The sequence below is a fragment of the Camelina sativa genome, chromosome 9 (genome assembly GCF_000633955.1).
Source record: "Camelina sativa cultivar DH55 chromosome 9, Cs, whole genome shotgun sequence".
In the NCBI taxonomy this organism is placed as follows: Eukaryota; Viridiplantae; Streptophyta; class Magnoliopsida; order Brassicales; family Brassicaceae; genus Camelina; species Camelina sativa.
In genome coordinates, this window is record NC_025693.1 from 14,836,603 (window position 1) to 14,851,947 (window position 15,345).

At 34.6% G+C, this 15,345-nt stretch overlaps 4 protein-coding genes across 4 annotated transcripts; 2 read left to right on the top strand and 2 right to left on the bottom strand.

Annotated features, from left to right (window-relative positions):
- LOC104715295 (putative nuclease HARBI1) lies at positions 3,950 to 5,173 on the bottom strand. Its single transcript, XM_010432714.1, has one exon. The coding sequence runs from the start codon at positions 5,171 to 5,173 to the stop codon at positions 3,950 to 3,952; it is 1,224 nt and encodes a 407-aa protein (XP_010431016.1).
- LOC104715296 lies at positions 6,005 to 6,613 on the top strand (the record flags this gene model as incomplete). The annotated part of the gene is made up of 1 exon (XM_010432715.2): positions 6,005 to 6,613. A coding segment is annotated over one exon (600 nt), but the record flags the coding sequence as incomplete, so codon positions are not given.
- Positions 9,210 to 11,757, top strand: LOC104711014 (tRNA-splicing endonuclease subunit Sen2-1-like). Its single transcript, XM_010427682.2, has 2 exons — positions 9,210 to 10,451; positions 10,857 to 11,757. Exon 2 carries the CDS (start codon positions 10,905 to 10,907, stop codon positions 11,616 to 11,618), a length of 714 nt encoding a protein of 237 aa, XP_010425984.1. The 5' UTR covers positions 9,210 to 10,451; positions 10,857 to 10,904; the 3' UTR covers positions 11,619 to 11,757.
- Positions 11,673 to 13,922, bottom strand: LOC104711013 (tetraspanin-3-like). The gene is made up of 2 exons (XM_010427681.2): positions 13,286 to 13,922; positions 11,673 to 12,200 (listed from the first exon to the last, which is right to left on the bottom strand). The coding sequence occupies exons 1-2, from the start codon at positions 13,796 to 13,798 to the stop codon at positions 11,856 to 11,858; spliced, it is 858 nt and encodes a 285-aa protein (XP_010425983.1). The 5' UTR covers positions 13,799 to 13,922; the 3' UTR covers positions 11,673 to 11,855.

Below are 15,345 nucleotides of genomic sequence, written 5' to 3' on the forward strand. Positions count from 1 at the left end.
ATGACAATTTCCACCAAAAATATGCATCATATCGGAACAGAGGCGAGGCAAGCAAGAACCCTAAAATTTGAACAACCAACCCTAAACCCTAATTTGCGAACAAAATCCAAACAATCCTAATCCGTTTAACTAATCGCGAATTCATACTACTAAATAGAGAAACTTACCCTCTGATTCCAATTGCTTCAACCTCAACCGAATGAATCGACAGCCTCTCAAATATCAAACCAATCAATCTCAGAGTCATTAAATATCCTCCAATTGGCCTCCCCAGATTCAATCTCCTCCGACCCCAATCTCCTCTGATTCTATAGCGTTTGATTCCATCTCCTTCGTTTATCAATTCTGGACTTCGATCGAGAGAGAAAGAGAGAGAGGAAAGAAAGAAAATATTTGATCGTCCGGAAAAAAAAATTTCTACTTCTATTTTTTTTTCTGGCCAACAAATAAGTGACACGTACGAGCTCTTAAACCATAAAAGAGTCACTACAAGAAAACAGTATATTAGCAACAAATTTTAGCGACGGATTACAGCCGTTGCAAAGTAGTGACGTAATCACGACGACTTAGCAACGCAGCTACACATCGTCACAAAAGTGTTGCTACTTTGTGACGTAATCAGTCGTCACTAAATCATGGTACACTTGGGTCGATATTGTGACGACGTTGCGACGAACAAAAGAAATCGTCGCTAAATAGATACTATTTGCAACGTACTTGCGACAAAATCTTAGAGGTAAAGTGGTTAAACACTAATCTGTCACAAAACTTTAACCTTGTTTTTATATTAAAATTACATCACATATTAAAGACATCTTATAAACAAATCATAGTAAGAAATAATAGTTGTAGTGAGCAAAACTAATCACCAGAATCAAAATACAGAGTAGTGATTGTATTTTGTTACATACAAAAACAGTCATGTCAAAATATTAATTTGGTGAAACTGTATTTAAAGAGTAGTGACTGTATTTTGATGAAACGTTACGAAGTCGTCACTAAATTAAAAGATTAAGTTTCCCTCCAGCGGCAAAATGAAATATTTGGCCGATTCTTGCTACGTTTTTGTGACGATTCGTTGCTAAGTCCTTGTTAACTGAAAACATCAAATTTTCCCGCTGGAGGGAAAGCAAAATTTTCTGTAAATATTGTGACGAATTAGTGACGTATCGTGACAAAAACGTCATAACATACACTGTTTTCCTATTGGCTGCTTCAACGGTGAGAGAGTTGTGTCGTTTTTGTGACAAACGTTAAATCTCCTTTAAATATGCTTGTTTCTCTTTCTCTCCAGTCTCCATTGTTGCTTGCTTCTGCATTATCTCTCTCACTCCCTCTTTTTCATTTCTATGAAGCCTGCCTTTCTTACTCAGCCAAATTAAACAGATGAGTTCGAGAATGTGCTCTCATCCCCAACATCTGCCTCTTTACCTAGCGGTTTGAGACGAGACACCGGTGTATCCAGTTTAGCTCATTAGATCTCGACCTCCTCAAAAAATCAAATCTGCAAAGGCCTCCAAAAGCATTTTGGTAAGTTTAATAAAAATTTTAATTTTTATGTTGTAGATTATTTGATTAATTTGTTGTGTTTGTAAAATAAATGATTAAGTCGTCTCGTTGATTGTAAGGTTGGACTTAGTGTCTCCGACGTAATCAGAGCCTACTTCGTTGAGCCTCACGTCAACTGGTCAATGACGCCACACTACATCAAAAACCTTTGGTTTGAATCATTTGCGGTAAGATGACAGCCTACACAACCAACGGATCCAGTGCAAGACCATTTGGAGTTCTATCGGCTAATGCGGATCTCGAGGATAATTAGCTTACATGATTAGCTTTTTTTGTCAAACACATGATTAGTTTCTTTGTTTTATTTTGTAATATTAAAAAGTATATATATATATATATATATTAAATTTGTTATATTTAATATTGTATTCAATTTGTTATCTTTAAATATATAATTAAATAATTAAAAAATCTAGATAATTAAATATAAATATATTAATATTATCACAAATTCAAATTTATGTGGTAACTTTTGTGATGATGGATGAACAAAATATTGTTTCCTTTCGTGATAAATTAGTAACAAGTTGGTGTCTTCTAATTTGAGACACTTTTGTGACAATTATTTTGCAAGTATTTAGTGACAGTCTCGTGTTTGCCTATATTCGATACTAATTCATCGCAAACATTATGATGAATTAGCAACGTCTCTATTGCATCTATTTAGCGACGTTTTTGAGAAGTCACAAAATTTGTGACAATATTGTGACGAACCTTTATTTGTGTCGAGCTAGTAGCAACGATTTATAAGTCGTCACAAAAGCGTTGTTGTAGCTTAGTTGCAACGATTTAGTGAGGAATATTGATGTCACTAAAACCATGTTTTCTTGTAGTGAGTATACTAAATTAGAGACTCTCTTATATTTCTTTCATTTATCTGATTTTTTTTTTCCTCATTCTCCACTAAAATCCCTCTTAAAACCTTCCATTGGGGAGTCCCCTCAGCGCCGCCCCCTCTGTACCGTTTTGCCTCTCCGCCATCCGGGCTTCACCGGCGGTGTGAGAGGGCTCGATCTCTCGATCTCTTTTTCTTTTCTTTTCTTTTGTAGCAGTAGGGTTAAAGGACTCGACTTCCTCTTCTTCGGCAGCGCGAGGAGCATCTCCCCTGTTGCAGCGTTTACGGTGCGGTGGGGAAGTAACGGGGTGGGATCTCGGCTCATCTCTTCTCTCCGGGTGATTAGTGAAGGCTTGAAGCTGCTCTGGGTGGTCTTCTTTGCAGTTCAGGACGCCGGATCTGGGTTCTCGGTCGCGCCCTTCTGCTCACTTTCCCTTTCGCCGGAGATCCTTGCTGACCGGAGGCTTATGGAGGAGAAGAGTTCTAAAGTCGACCGGCTGTTGGGGAGGTCGTTGGATATCGGTGGCCGAGATTTGAGGTTATCCTCAAAGCTGATGTTCTTGAGAGCTCTCCAACCCTTGGTTTCAGTCCGGTTAAGAGGCGAGATAACTAGGGGATGCGATGGGGTCAAATCCGGAATGCATCGTGAGATGAAGCTTTGCTAATCTGGGTCTTAAATTTATCTTATCTTTAGGAGATTAGCATTATGGTCAATAAGAGATTGTCCGGAGATGCCTCAGATCTTGCTGGTTTATCTCGTTTTCTTTGGGCCGGGTCAGTCGGACGGTCTGTCCGTTTTTTGGTTTAGGATCGGAACAGTGAAAGCCTGAGAAACAAGTCTTCCTGATGTTGCACTTCAGGGTGTTGAAGCTATTGGAACAAGTTCTACATGCTTATCATAAGGTTCAAATAGCTTGGTTTTGTTTTGATTTCAGTAGATTTTGGGTCCTCTTGTTAGTAGCTGTTTTCGTATCATAGGGTGAATTTAGGTGTGGTTTAAGAGATGATCTCACACCGTCTGTGGTGTGTTATCTATCTCATTGTGGTTAAAAATGCAATGGTTCACCGTCCAGGTAGCGTTGGATCTGTATTTCAAGGCTATACTGGTCGAACCATTGCATTTGGTCTAATTCTTTAGAGGGAAATGTTATGTTTCTTGAATTGGATGTATTGAATTGGATGTATTTCTTTGGTAAATGAAAAGTTGAAGTTGAGCCAAAAAAAAAAAAAAAACCTTCCATTGGGGATAACCTTAGTGTAAATGGCGGACCTATTAGGGCAACTCCAACCATAAAACACTAAAACACCAAATTTTGACACTAAATTTAGTGTTTTGGTGTTCCAAAAAGTTTTTCATCTCCAACCACAACACCAAATTTCACACTAAAAACAAAACTTTTGATTATTATATTATTAAACTAAAATTCTTTTAATAGTTTAATAAAACATCAACATTTATATAAATGATTTATTTCAATTCAGTACAACCAAGAAATTAAAATAATAGAAAATACTTTTTTTAATTAAGAAATAAATTACATATTACTAATTTTCAGAATTAGTAAATTCGAACCATAAGTGCTCAATTAATGCATTTCGAAGTTCAATATGTGCTTCACGGTTTTTAATCTGTCTGTGTCGAGCTAAAAATTCTTGAAATCGAGCATCATTGTCGCTTGCCATTTCAACTTCTACAGTTGGATCTTCGACTCTTTCTTCAATAGGTGCGTCCACATCACGTTCATCCTCTATAATCATATTATGCATTATGATACAAGTGGTCATTATATCATGTAACACTCTCTTACTCCAAAAACGTGCAGGTCCAGCCACAATTGCAAATCTTGACTGCAATACTCCAAATGCACGTTCCACGTCTTTTCTACATGCTTCTTGCTTCTTTGCAAACAATTTCTTTTTGGGACCACGTGGATCGTGAATTGTTTGAACAAGAGTAGACCATTTTGGATATATACCATCAGCTAGATAATAACCCATATTATAATTTTTCCCATTAATAACATAATTAGCAGGTGGAGCAGTTCCTTCAGCTAGATTAGCAAAAAGATGGGATGCCTCTAGCACATTAATATCATTGTTAGATCCTGGTAAACCAAAATATGCATGCCAAATCCAAAGATCATAATCAGCTACGACTTCTAAAATAATAGTAGGAGATCCACTACGACCAGCATATTGTCCTCCCCAAGCTGTTGGGCAGTTTTTCCATTTCCAGTGCATACAATCTAAACTACCCAACATACCTGGAAATCCTCGACGTTCACCAATGTTGAGTAGTCGTGCGACATCGTTAGCGTCTGGTGATCGAAGATAGCGGCTGGAAAACACCTCGACAACAGCACGGCAAAATCGTTTCATACTTTCTATAGTAGTAGACTCACCAATTTTGATATACTCATCGGTGGAATCCGCCGGCAAACCGTATGCTAGCATTCGGAATACAGCCGTTATTTTTTGTAAACCAGATAACCCCAGTTTACCGACACCATCTCTTCGCTGGACAAAGTAATTGTCATGACTTTGTATTGCCTCATAAATACGAAGAAACAAAGGACGACTCATCTGATATCTTCGTCGGAACATCGTCTCAGGAAACAAAGGATTGTCTGCAAAATAATCGTTGAAAAGATTACGAGAGGCGTTTTCTCGATCACGGTTGATAACTTTATGACCCGGTATAGATCCAGCATGAAAACTCTCTGAGTGAAATAGGTTTTGAGAGATGAGAAGAATGAGATGAACTACCATAGTTGAAATTCATTTTTAAAAGAAGAAGTAGAATGCGATGGTGATATTCATCTTTCCAAACAAGGTACCCATTTTATAATGTAAGCAAATCGATCTAAGCCATTGATTTTTTTACTTAATTTCTTATATCAATTATCACATTAGCACAAAAATACAAATCATTTTACAAAAATACAAATCGATCTAACCATTCAATCTTTTTGACCAAGATCCAACCGTTGCATTGATTAGTCACTTCATACTTTATATCAACTAACACATTATCAGAAAACTCTGAATCAATCTAAACCATTCAATATTTTTGACCAAAATCCAACCGTTGCATTGATTAGTCACTTCATTTCTTATATCAACTATCACATTATCAGAAAAATACAAATCGATCTATACCATTCAATCTTTTTGACCAAGATCCAACCATTGCATTGATTAGTCACTTCATACTTTATATCAACTATGGAAAACTCTAAATCAATCTAAACCATTCAATATTTTTGACCAAGATCCAACCGTTGCATTGATTAGTCACTTCATACTTTATATCAACTATGGAAAACTCTAAATCAATCTAAACCATTCAATATTTTTGACCAAGATCCAACCGTTGCATTGATTAGTCACTTCATACTTTATATCAACTATCACATTATTATAAAAAAAATACGAACCAATCTAAGCCATTCAATATTTTTAACCAAAATCTAACCGTTGCATTGATTAGTCACTTCCTATAACCCTTATATTTTTTTTTTCAATTCTCTATATAAATGTACACCACTCTTTGAATGATCACACATCTTCAATTCATTTTCTTAAAACTAATATTTCTTTTCAAATAGAGGTGATGCATTCCAAGGAGAAGGTCCTAATGTTATGTCATCTTCATCACTCCAAGATGAGTCATTGCCATCTCCTGGTATGAATTCATTCGATCTAAATACAAATAGTGAAGATGCTAGTTTTAACTCATCTCAGAGGCCAATGGGTGTGAAAAAAGCAAAGAGAAAACAACAATCTGAGGAACAATTTAAACAACTCATGGAGCAAAATGATAAGCTTATCAAAGCTATTACTAAAGGTACTGCTGAAAGAAATGAAATTCAAAGACAGAAGGTTGAGGTACAACGAATGAAACAAGAGAATAAAATACTATTCACAGATTTGAGTACTGTAACTGATCCAGCATGTCGTGCATACATTGAAAACGAAAGAGCAATAATTTTGAGAAGAAGAGCAGCAACAAACCAAAATGAAGAACACGGAGAAGGTTCTCAAAGCCAGTATTTTGGATCCCAATATCGAGCATCCCAAAATCAAGAAGATTTAGTTCAAGGAGAACATGTTCAAGGACAACAATCTCAAGGTGAAGACCAACCAAATTTTAGTCAGTACTATGATTATCTTAGTGGAAATAATTTTCCTGGAAATTAGATTGTTGTTCAAAATTATATTATGTATCTTATTGATTTTAGTTTTTATGTTTGTTTAGTTTTAATTTTGTAATATAATGTTTTTCTTATTTTATTGAAGTTTAGTATTAACTTTTAATCTTATTAAATTTGATATTTATTTTAAAATTTAATCGTAATTATTATTTTATACTATATTAATTATAGTTACTAATTTATATTACTAAATGTAATAAGATAATTTTAAAATATTAATGATATATCAAGTTTTTAGTTGATTAACAATAATTTTAATATATTTTTAAATAAAAACATGAATAAAATAATATATATACTTTTGGTGTTTTGTATGGTGTAACACTATTCACAAAACACCAAAAAAATAGAGATAGTGTTTATTTTGGTGTATGGTTGGAGAGCATTAACACTATAATTTGGTGTTTTGGTGTGCCCCTTGGAGTTGGCCTTAAGAAAGAAGGGGGTTCAATTGACCCACCATTCATTTGAAATTTTTGATTTTTTCTTAAGGGTTTATGGACTTAATTGTATTGAACCCACCATATTTTGGTTTTTGACACCCCATTAATTATAGTCCAATATTTATGACACATGTTAAAAAAAAATTCTGAGTCCACGAAAAAAAATTGAAAATTGTCTTCTCTATCATCGTTGAAACAAATAGGGCAAGCTTTCTTCTAAGCACGCATGACGCATCATATCTAATCTATGCTGAATTCATGAACTAGTGTTTCCAGACTTCCAGAGCAAGCTGATTTCTAGTCACCAGAACAGAACAGGCATTGACATTATCAAACAAGCCAAACACAAAAGAGTTGAAGTCTTAGTCATAAGGAAAGACAATTAATTAAAATTAAACTAACAAGTTACAATAGTAAAACAAAATCAATACACTTAGCCCTCTTGTCCAAGAACGTATCTTTCAACCGTCTGCCATTTTTAATTTGAGCCAACAGATTCAATTGGACTCTCACCACCTTCTCTATCAAACTCATCCATCTGGTCAGATCTACCATATTGCTCAGCATCCTCAACGTGCAAAACAATTCTACGTCTATATTCATCCATTGATCCCAATAAAAAAACTATTAACATCTTCATCATCCAAGACATACGATGGTCTCGGTCTCTTAGCATTTAAATCCTTCATAGGAATGTAGCTAAGTTTTAGATTCCATGTCCTGGGAGCTTTTAACCTTCATACATATTCTATCAATCAACTCAGAATAAGTGACCTCCTCTATAGATCTCTTATTCATCAAACTATATAGTCGACGTACTTCGTTTCCGTTCTTTGTATAAATTCCATCATACTTAAAATATACGACTGTGTCATCCATTGTCTCCTTCCAAAATAAAAATAAAAACATTATTAGTATATAATTAGGTACGACCACTCTCTCAGTAATACCAGTTGTACCAGTTGTCTTAGATCTATAAGTTGAGTCCATAGCAACGACATTACCAATTCCAATCTATATTAGAATTTCATAACCAATATATATAACCTTAATCGACTATGAAAACAAGTTTAATAACTCAACAACAACATCCTTCATTGAATCTAATGAGATATGCTAATGATACATTAGTATCTAGCGTATCTCATCAATTCCAATCATGTAAATAGCCTAAGTTTATAAAGGCAAATGAATATTCTTTCCTTAGTTACCTAGACTACACTAGGTTAACGAGAACATTGTATAAATACTTGTACAGCCTCCATAAGAAATAATACAGAAAACCTTCGTACTTATTGTTTTCTGACATGGTATCAGAGCCAGGTCATTGATGAGGAATGTCACAAAACATAAAATTGGCATTGGGTTCCTTAAAGCAAAATCGAACGAGATATGATAAGAAAGTACCTGAAATCTGACAAGTTTGAAACTTAGGTGAGCTTCAACGACGATGAGGAAACAAAGATTATTCATTATTGTAAAAGGGAGTTTTGATACCAGTCGGGAGTTTATTTTATTTATAGTATTATACAGCGCATGGAAGCTGTTCGACGAAAAGTCTGAGAGAGTTTTTTTACAAACGATTGAATCAAGGGCGAATTAGGTGTATAACCAAATTTATTAATGAAATAAAGAATATAGCATGCTAATCGATGAAATTAGGTAACTAACCAGAGGGGTGTGTGATTTTACCGATTTACTCCCCGGCCAACCACCAAACTACTCTCATGTGGCAAACATGTGCTGTTGTTGTGGCGATGGGTACAAATGACGTGTTGGTCTAGTTTTGTAGGTGTGTTTAGTGTGTACGCCTAAATTAATCACTAACACAACCTTATAATTTTGTTACACCAGTTTTTTGGAAGAACGTAGTTTAATAGTTTAGAGATGTAGTTTTACTGTATTTAATGCCAAATTAACCCAATATCTCTGATATAGTATAAAACCCATATCTAAGTCTGAAATTGCATTGCAGGGGACCATAAGAATAAAAATAAATTTGCAATTTTATTTTTTAAATTTAAAAATTCTGTATATAGATATAAAGATAAATAATTTTATCGATGTAAATGATAGACCTAAGAAGTTTGAAAAGAATTACACATCCATAAATTAGAACAATTTTGAATTTAACGCATAAAAAGAAGGTTCACTAAACCCTACAAGATACTACCTTGAGAACCCAAACTGGGTAATAGCATTGCACACAAACATGATATAGAACAATTGTTAGCAAAGTTAGAAAATGGAATAGAATGTTGAACCAATAAAATAGAATAGACGGAGATACTCAGGCATCATAAGCTTCTGACAAAGCTCCACTTTGATCAACACCAACCCATGTAAGATTAGCAAGTCCACAACCTCTCATGCCTTTGAATCAGCCGTCGTTGTTGATGGCCGTGGTAAACCCACAAAATTTTCTTTCTGACGCATCGATTTTTTATAATGGAGAGTCCATTGATCTTCCATTTCGATTGGAGAAGATGACCCAGAAAAACAAAAAAAAACATTTACTTTCCGTTCTGTTTTTAGAGAGACAAAAAGAGTGATAGTCGAGCATCTAATCAAAGCCCCAATCGAAATCTCTATTTGCCGAATCGATTCCCAGTCTCTTCTAGCCGTTGTTCCCTCCGATCCAGTCACAGTCCAAGCGAGTGGAGAGAGTTGTTGAAACAAAGTTAGATACTTTATGTATATAGAGCTGGAAAGTGTCGACACTTATAAACAAACTCGCCGGAGACGACGACACAGCAAAAAAAAAACAGGATTTTTAATGGAGAAGAAGAAAGAGAACGGTGTTGATGATGGGAAGCAATCGGGTCGGGTCATAAACGGACCCACTAACTCAATGGTCACACCTCTGCTCAATGATCTTTGCTGGTTTAGAGGAAAGCATCAAGTTCCTCGCTAATTTTAATTTGACTGATCAAGAGAAGAAAGCATCAAGTTCCTCGCTAATTTTAATCTTTCTTCTGCAACCCAGAAGGAACTTTCTCTGCTTCGTAACTTAAAACTGATTTTCTTTGGCTTGTAGGAGAGAGACATAGGATAGGTAACTGCTGATCATGCAACAAGGGTAACAAAGTAAATAATATAGAAAATACAGAGAATATTACCTTCTCTTAGTTAGAATGGTTACTCAATGAAATATAATTTTTTTGTGCGTTATTTCTGCCAATTCCCCTTAAATCAATCGTTTGTAAAAAAACTCTCTCAGACTTTTCGTCGAACAGCTTTTATATATTTTTTCTTTTTTATTTCACGTCTTTAAAAAAAAAATAAAGCATTTTCTTTTTCTTCTATTTTTGTTATCTTGTAACTAAATTGGGCCACTAAAACTAGTTTCTTCTGCAATCGTGGGTATATATAACGAGAGAGAGACTTTTGGTAAACTCATAGTTTCAGATTTCTTTGTTCATGAATATATAATATAATTATAGATTACGGATAGAATGTGAGTTTTTATGTAGTTGGAGTGATTTGAACCAAAAAGAAATGTAGTTGGAGTAAAATGTTTTAGTGAACGTAAGATGTTCGACGAAATGCCTGAGAGTGTTGTTTATCTTAGTATAATTAAGTATGTTTGTGTTGAGCATGTACAATCTCTTTCTTTCTTTTTTTTAATGATGAGTTCAATCGTAGTATCTGTTTGAGTTCGTTCATGCACTAGATTTATCTAACTTGTGGTACTGCTCACTAGAATTAGCAGAAGCAACATCTATATAATGTATGTGTAATGCTTGTTTTTGTTAGGAAATTTTATGAGAGGCTGATCTTTTATTATGTGTGTAGAGAGAGAGAGAGAGAGAGAGAGAGAGAGAGAGAGAGAGACCCATCTCCATGGTACCAAGGTGGAAATGGAAAGGTGCTGAGGCAAAAGCACTTGCAGAACCTGTTTCAGAAACAGTCTCGGAGCTCCAATCTTCTTTTGCCCGAACAGAGGCTTCAGGTTTCCTCTCAACTTGTAACGTACTTCTATTGGTTGAGGTAGAGCAAGCTGAGCTTTTGGACCGTTGTTGTTTTGGTAGACCTGTTGTTAATAGCGAGAAAGATAAGAGATGGGTTCAATTATCTTTTGAAGAAGCTTTCTTTTTGTTCTGCAAACTCAACTGCATCAAGATATCTGTTCATGGTCGTTCCCTTGAAGACGAGTTAGATCTATGGCGATCCATGAGATCATTTAAGCCTAATTTTGCGATCTTGTACAAGGCTTATTCCCATCTTAGATCAAAGAACTGGATTGTAAGATCAGGGTTACAATACGGAGTTGATTTCGTGGTCTATAGACATCATCCATCTCTTGTCCATTCTGAATACGCTGTTCTTGTTCATTCCATTGGAGAGAATGACCGGTTAAAGCCGTGGTCCGATGTTCATTGCAGTGTTCGGCTAACTGGTAGCGTCGCGAAAACATTGTTGGTTCTTTACGTCAATGGACAAGTCAATAAAGAGAACATGAACCTGCCTTTGTGTTTAGAAGACTACACAGTGGAAGAGCTAACAATTCGTAGATGGAATCCAGAACTTAGCCGTGAAGATGAAAGCAGAACATGATTATGCTTATGAGTTAAACAGTTGTGTTGTAATGCTCATTTTTAGAGGAAGATATAAAAATAGACTAGAGGTTCTGATTCCAACATAAATAATATACAAACACAAAAAAAAAAAAAAAATGTGTTACATACCAAAAACAGACACAAAAAGGTACTAGAAACTTTACCACAAGCCAGTGCCAACATAAATCAAAGCTTCCATAATATATGTGTTCTAATGAACTATACCAAACTTTGATCAAAGATGGAAATGACTAGGATGTGATTTTGTCATCCTTGCTTCACCGGCCGGCTCATCGTTATCCATCCTCTTGACATTCCTATAAGCCGCATAAGCTATCACATAGAAGATAACGAGCATGATTAGCACCACGATGTTGATCACTGATACTTTTCTCCAGCTCTTCTTCAAACTCCCAAGGACACCAGCTTTACAAGAGCTACATTGATAACAGAGCACACTCTGGTCGTTGCTCCACAGCATACAGTCCGGGTTTGGTCCTATCATGCCTCCTCTCGTGTCCCACCCCGTCTCATTCACATATGAAAAACCACAATCTGTTGGTGGCTTGCAACAGCCGGACTGCAAAGTAACAACAATTTCATATCATAAATATTAATCACTCTTTTTCTATAACCCGGCCATCATTATATAACGAAGCTCAAGTCGTATGCATAACCTACTACCATAAAGCATTATGATCAATTATCAAAGAAAGTATAAATATACATAGAGCAAAACAATCTTTTCATGAGGAAAATAAACAAAAGAGAGCATTATATATTCATCTGATTTATATGACAAAACAAGAACTTAAACAACTACACTTTTGAACGACAAAACAAGAACTTAAACAACTACACTTTTGAACGTTCCATGCATCTTCATCATGGTTTTGGTTACTCACGTGTAAAGCTGGGAATATGAGCACAAATATGTCTACTTTAATAAAACAAAAATATTCAAAAATACAACAAAGCAATAATTATTTTCCAAAAAGTTGAATACTTTTTTGAGTCGCTCCAAAAGCTTATAATAGATTTGTAACATATAAAAACAAAACAAAAACTGCAATGGCCAGAAATAAATTGCAGAGATATCTCTCTGGCAAATACGAATCGAAGCCTAGACAAACAAATCATTGTTCAAGGAATCATACCTTTTTTACATGTTCAAATTTGTTTCATATATGGCTTCAACAACAACAATCAATCAGGTCGAATAAATTAATAAAATAAAAATTGTCTCCAGTTTGTTATTTTATTTTTTTTGCTGGAGTAAGCTGGAGACAAAGCTAAAATCAGATCTAGACTCAATCACTCATAGTCAACTAACTTAATTATTGAAAAAGTTAACACAAAATTTGAAAGAAAAAAAAAAAGAAAGATAATGATTATCTTTTCAATTATTGAGTCTCTCGTCATATGGGTCTTGAACACATGGAGGACCAAAAATTTTAATTTCAAGAAAATAACACTTCAAAAACTTGTCAAAAAAAAAAAAAAAAAAAACTAATATCCAGAGACTTTTCTTAAAATTTCTGAATCTGAATATCCCAGAATCCAAGATTAAACAAAGAACATCACTAGATTTGATTCTAAATTAACCAAGTAACAACAAGGCTAATTAAAGTTTCATATCATATATATGTATTATAAAAAAGTTACCTCAACAGGACTAAGTCTTCTAAGGAAGAACATATCAGCTGTTTCAGGGACACCATTAAAGTTCCTTCCAATCTTACTACAAGCACGAGAATCTCTCAGACAAGAACTGATTTTACCCCAGTAACCATCATCAGAGACTCGATCTTTCAACCAACCAGAGTAATCTTGAATATAGTAGTCAAGATAACCCCGGTTAAGCACGGTTCGACCAGATCCTTTATCGGTAACCGCGTAAGCAAAGATGATGAAACCTATGAGGGCGGCTATGATGAGGAGCATGACGACTAGGTATAGCCACATGAGGAACTTATTACGGTAACAAGCTCCAGCGAACCCGGCTAAAGAAACGACCATGATTGAGATTCCGATGACTATGAGTGGCCACTGGAGGAATCTTAAACAGTCGGTGGAGTTAGCTCGGCTGCTCAGCCATATTCCACCGCCGAGGATTGGGATCGAGAGGAGGAAGGTGAGGAAGTTGACTAGACCTATGAGATGGTTGCTTGTTCTCATAGCTTTTGATGATTTTTAGGTTTAGGTTTTAGGGTCTTGAGCTTTCTTGAGCTTTGTTTCTTGTGCAAAAAGACTGTAAAATGCAGAGAGGCGTTAAAGAAGAGGATAGTGTTGAAGATGATGAAGACATAATGGGTTTACATATCTGCACATGGTTTGACACGTGTCAGTACAGTTATTTTTTGCCATTGGGCACTGTGTAATTGTCATTTGATTAAGTAAATTATAATATTGTTGTTTACCTAAAAAAAATGAGAAAATTTTGTTTCTTTATTTGTCGTGACGCAGATATTTGATTTATATAATTGTGTGTGCGATTTTTTTTAATTTTTTTGGTTTTATTAAAGGGGTGTATTGAAACAATGATTTTAGAGGATTTGATGAAATTTAGAAAAGTTTGAATTTTTGTAGATTTTAGGGAAGCTGATATGATTTATAGGAAAAATTTTTCAAATCCCACATAAAACCATGAGATTTGAATTTTTGTATTTTTAACTAAACAAATCCTCTCAAATCCTCCCGAATCTCTAAAACTTATTAAAATATAAATCTACAAACTGTTTTTGAATAACAGTGGATTTTAAAGTAGATTTTTAAATCATCGGTTAAATAACAATGAATTTCAGGAAATTTTTTAAAATTTATAATTGAATAACATAAGATTTGTAATTTTTACAGAAATCACTTAACATGTCTAGTTGAAGTGAAGTCATCACCACCACCATGAGTTAGGGCCACCACCATGACAAAAACAAACGATCTTTATAGTATCTTTATGATATTGATATCTAAGCTAAGCTACATACATATATATAAAGTTGAAGTGATACGTTTTTACGTAATAATTAGGCTTTGAAAGTTAACTAGGCTAAGACGGATTAGATTTTGATCGTTTGGGATCCACATATTTCTATTAGTGGTAGCTACGTTTGCAGCCTAGTTAACTAGGCCATGTCGGTAGCTCAGTGAAATTTTTGAAGATATTATATTTGTAATTACTGTATTAATCCACATATTCGTGATGTTGAACATTTAACTCATGGTGATGAAGTCATATTCATCACTTGAGTTGTTGTTGGTGTGCTAGTATTTTCTACATACATATCTTGAGCTAAACCAATAAAATATTAAAGACCGCTTTCTTAAATGGTACTAGATTCTGACCCGCACATACGTGCGGGGTTGATTTCAAAGTAAGTCTAAACCGTATCCTAATAGCCATTCCCTAGTATAATATTTTCTTTACCCGTAAAAGTTCGTCCCTCTAAACCAAAATAGTAAATATCTCTAGTTGCTCAATAAATAATTTTCTCTCATTTATTAAATATATTTCAAGCTAAAATTAATTAATTCTAATAATAAATAGTTTAACCATAAATACAATATGGTTTCAGAAAACTTAAATTTTGATAATTATGTCATATCTATTACAAATTATTATAAGATTTTAATACTATATATTATCTAGATAAGATATATAATTTGATGTTTTGTGTATTTTGAAAAATATAAATATATTTAGTTATCCAAATTTTCAAATTCTCATC

Bases quoted from the DNA above. Each gene is read 5' to 3' on its own strand.
- LOC104711014 (XM_010427682.2), top strand. From the start codon at position 10,905: ATGGTACCAAGGTGGAAATGGAAAGGTGCTGAGGCAAAAGCACTTGCA.
- LOC104711013 (XM_010427681.2), bottom strand. From the start codon at position 13,798: ATGAGAACAAGCAACCATCTCATAGGTCTAGTCAACTTCCTCACCTTC. The intron at 12,201-13,285 runs GTAACTTTTTTA...GTTACTTTGCAG, and splicing joins GAAGACTTAGTCCTGTTGAG to TCCGGCTGTTGCAAGCCACC.
- LOC104715295 (XM_010432714.1), bottom strand. From the start codon at position 5,173: ATGGTAGTTCATCTCATTCTTCTCATCTCTCAAAACCTATTTCACTCA.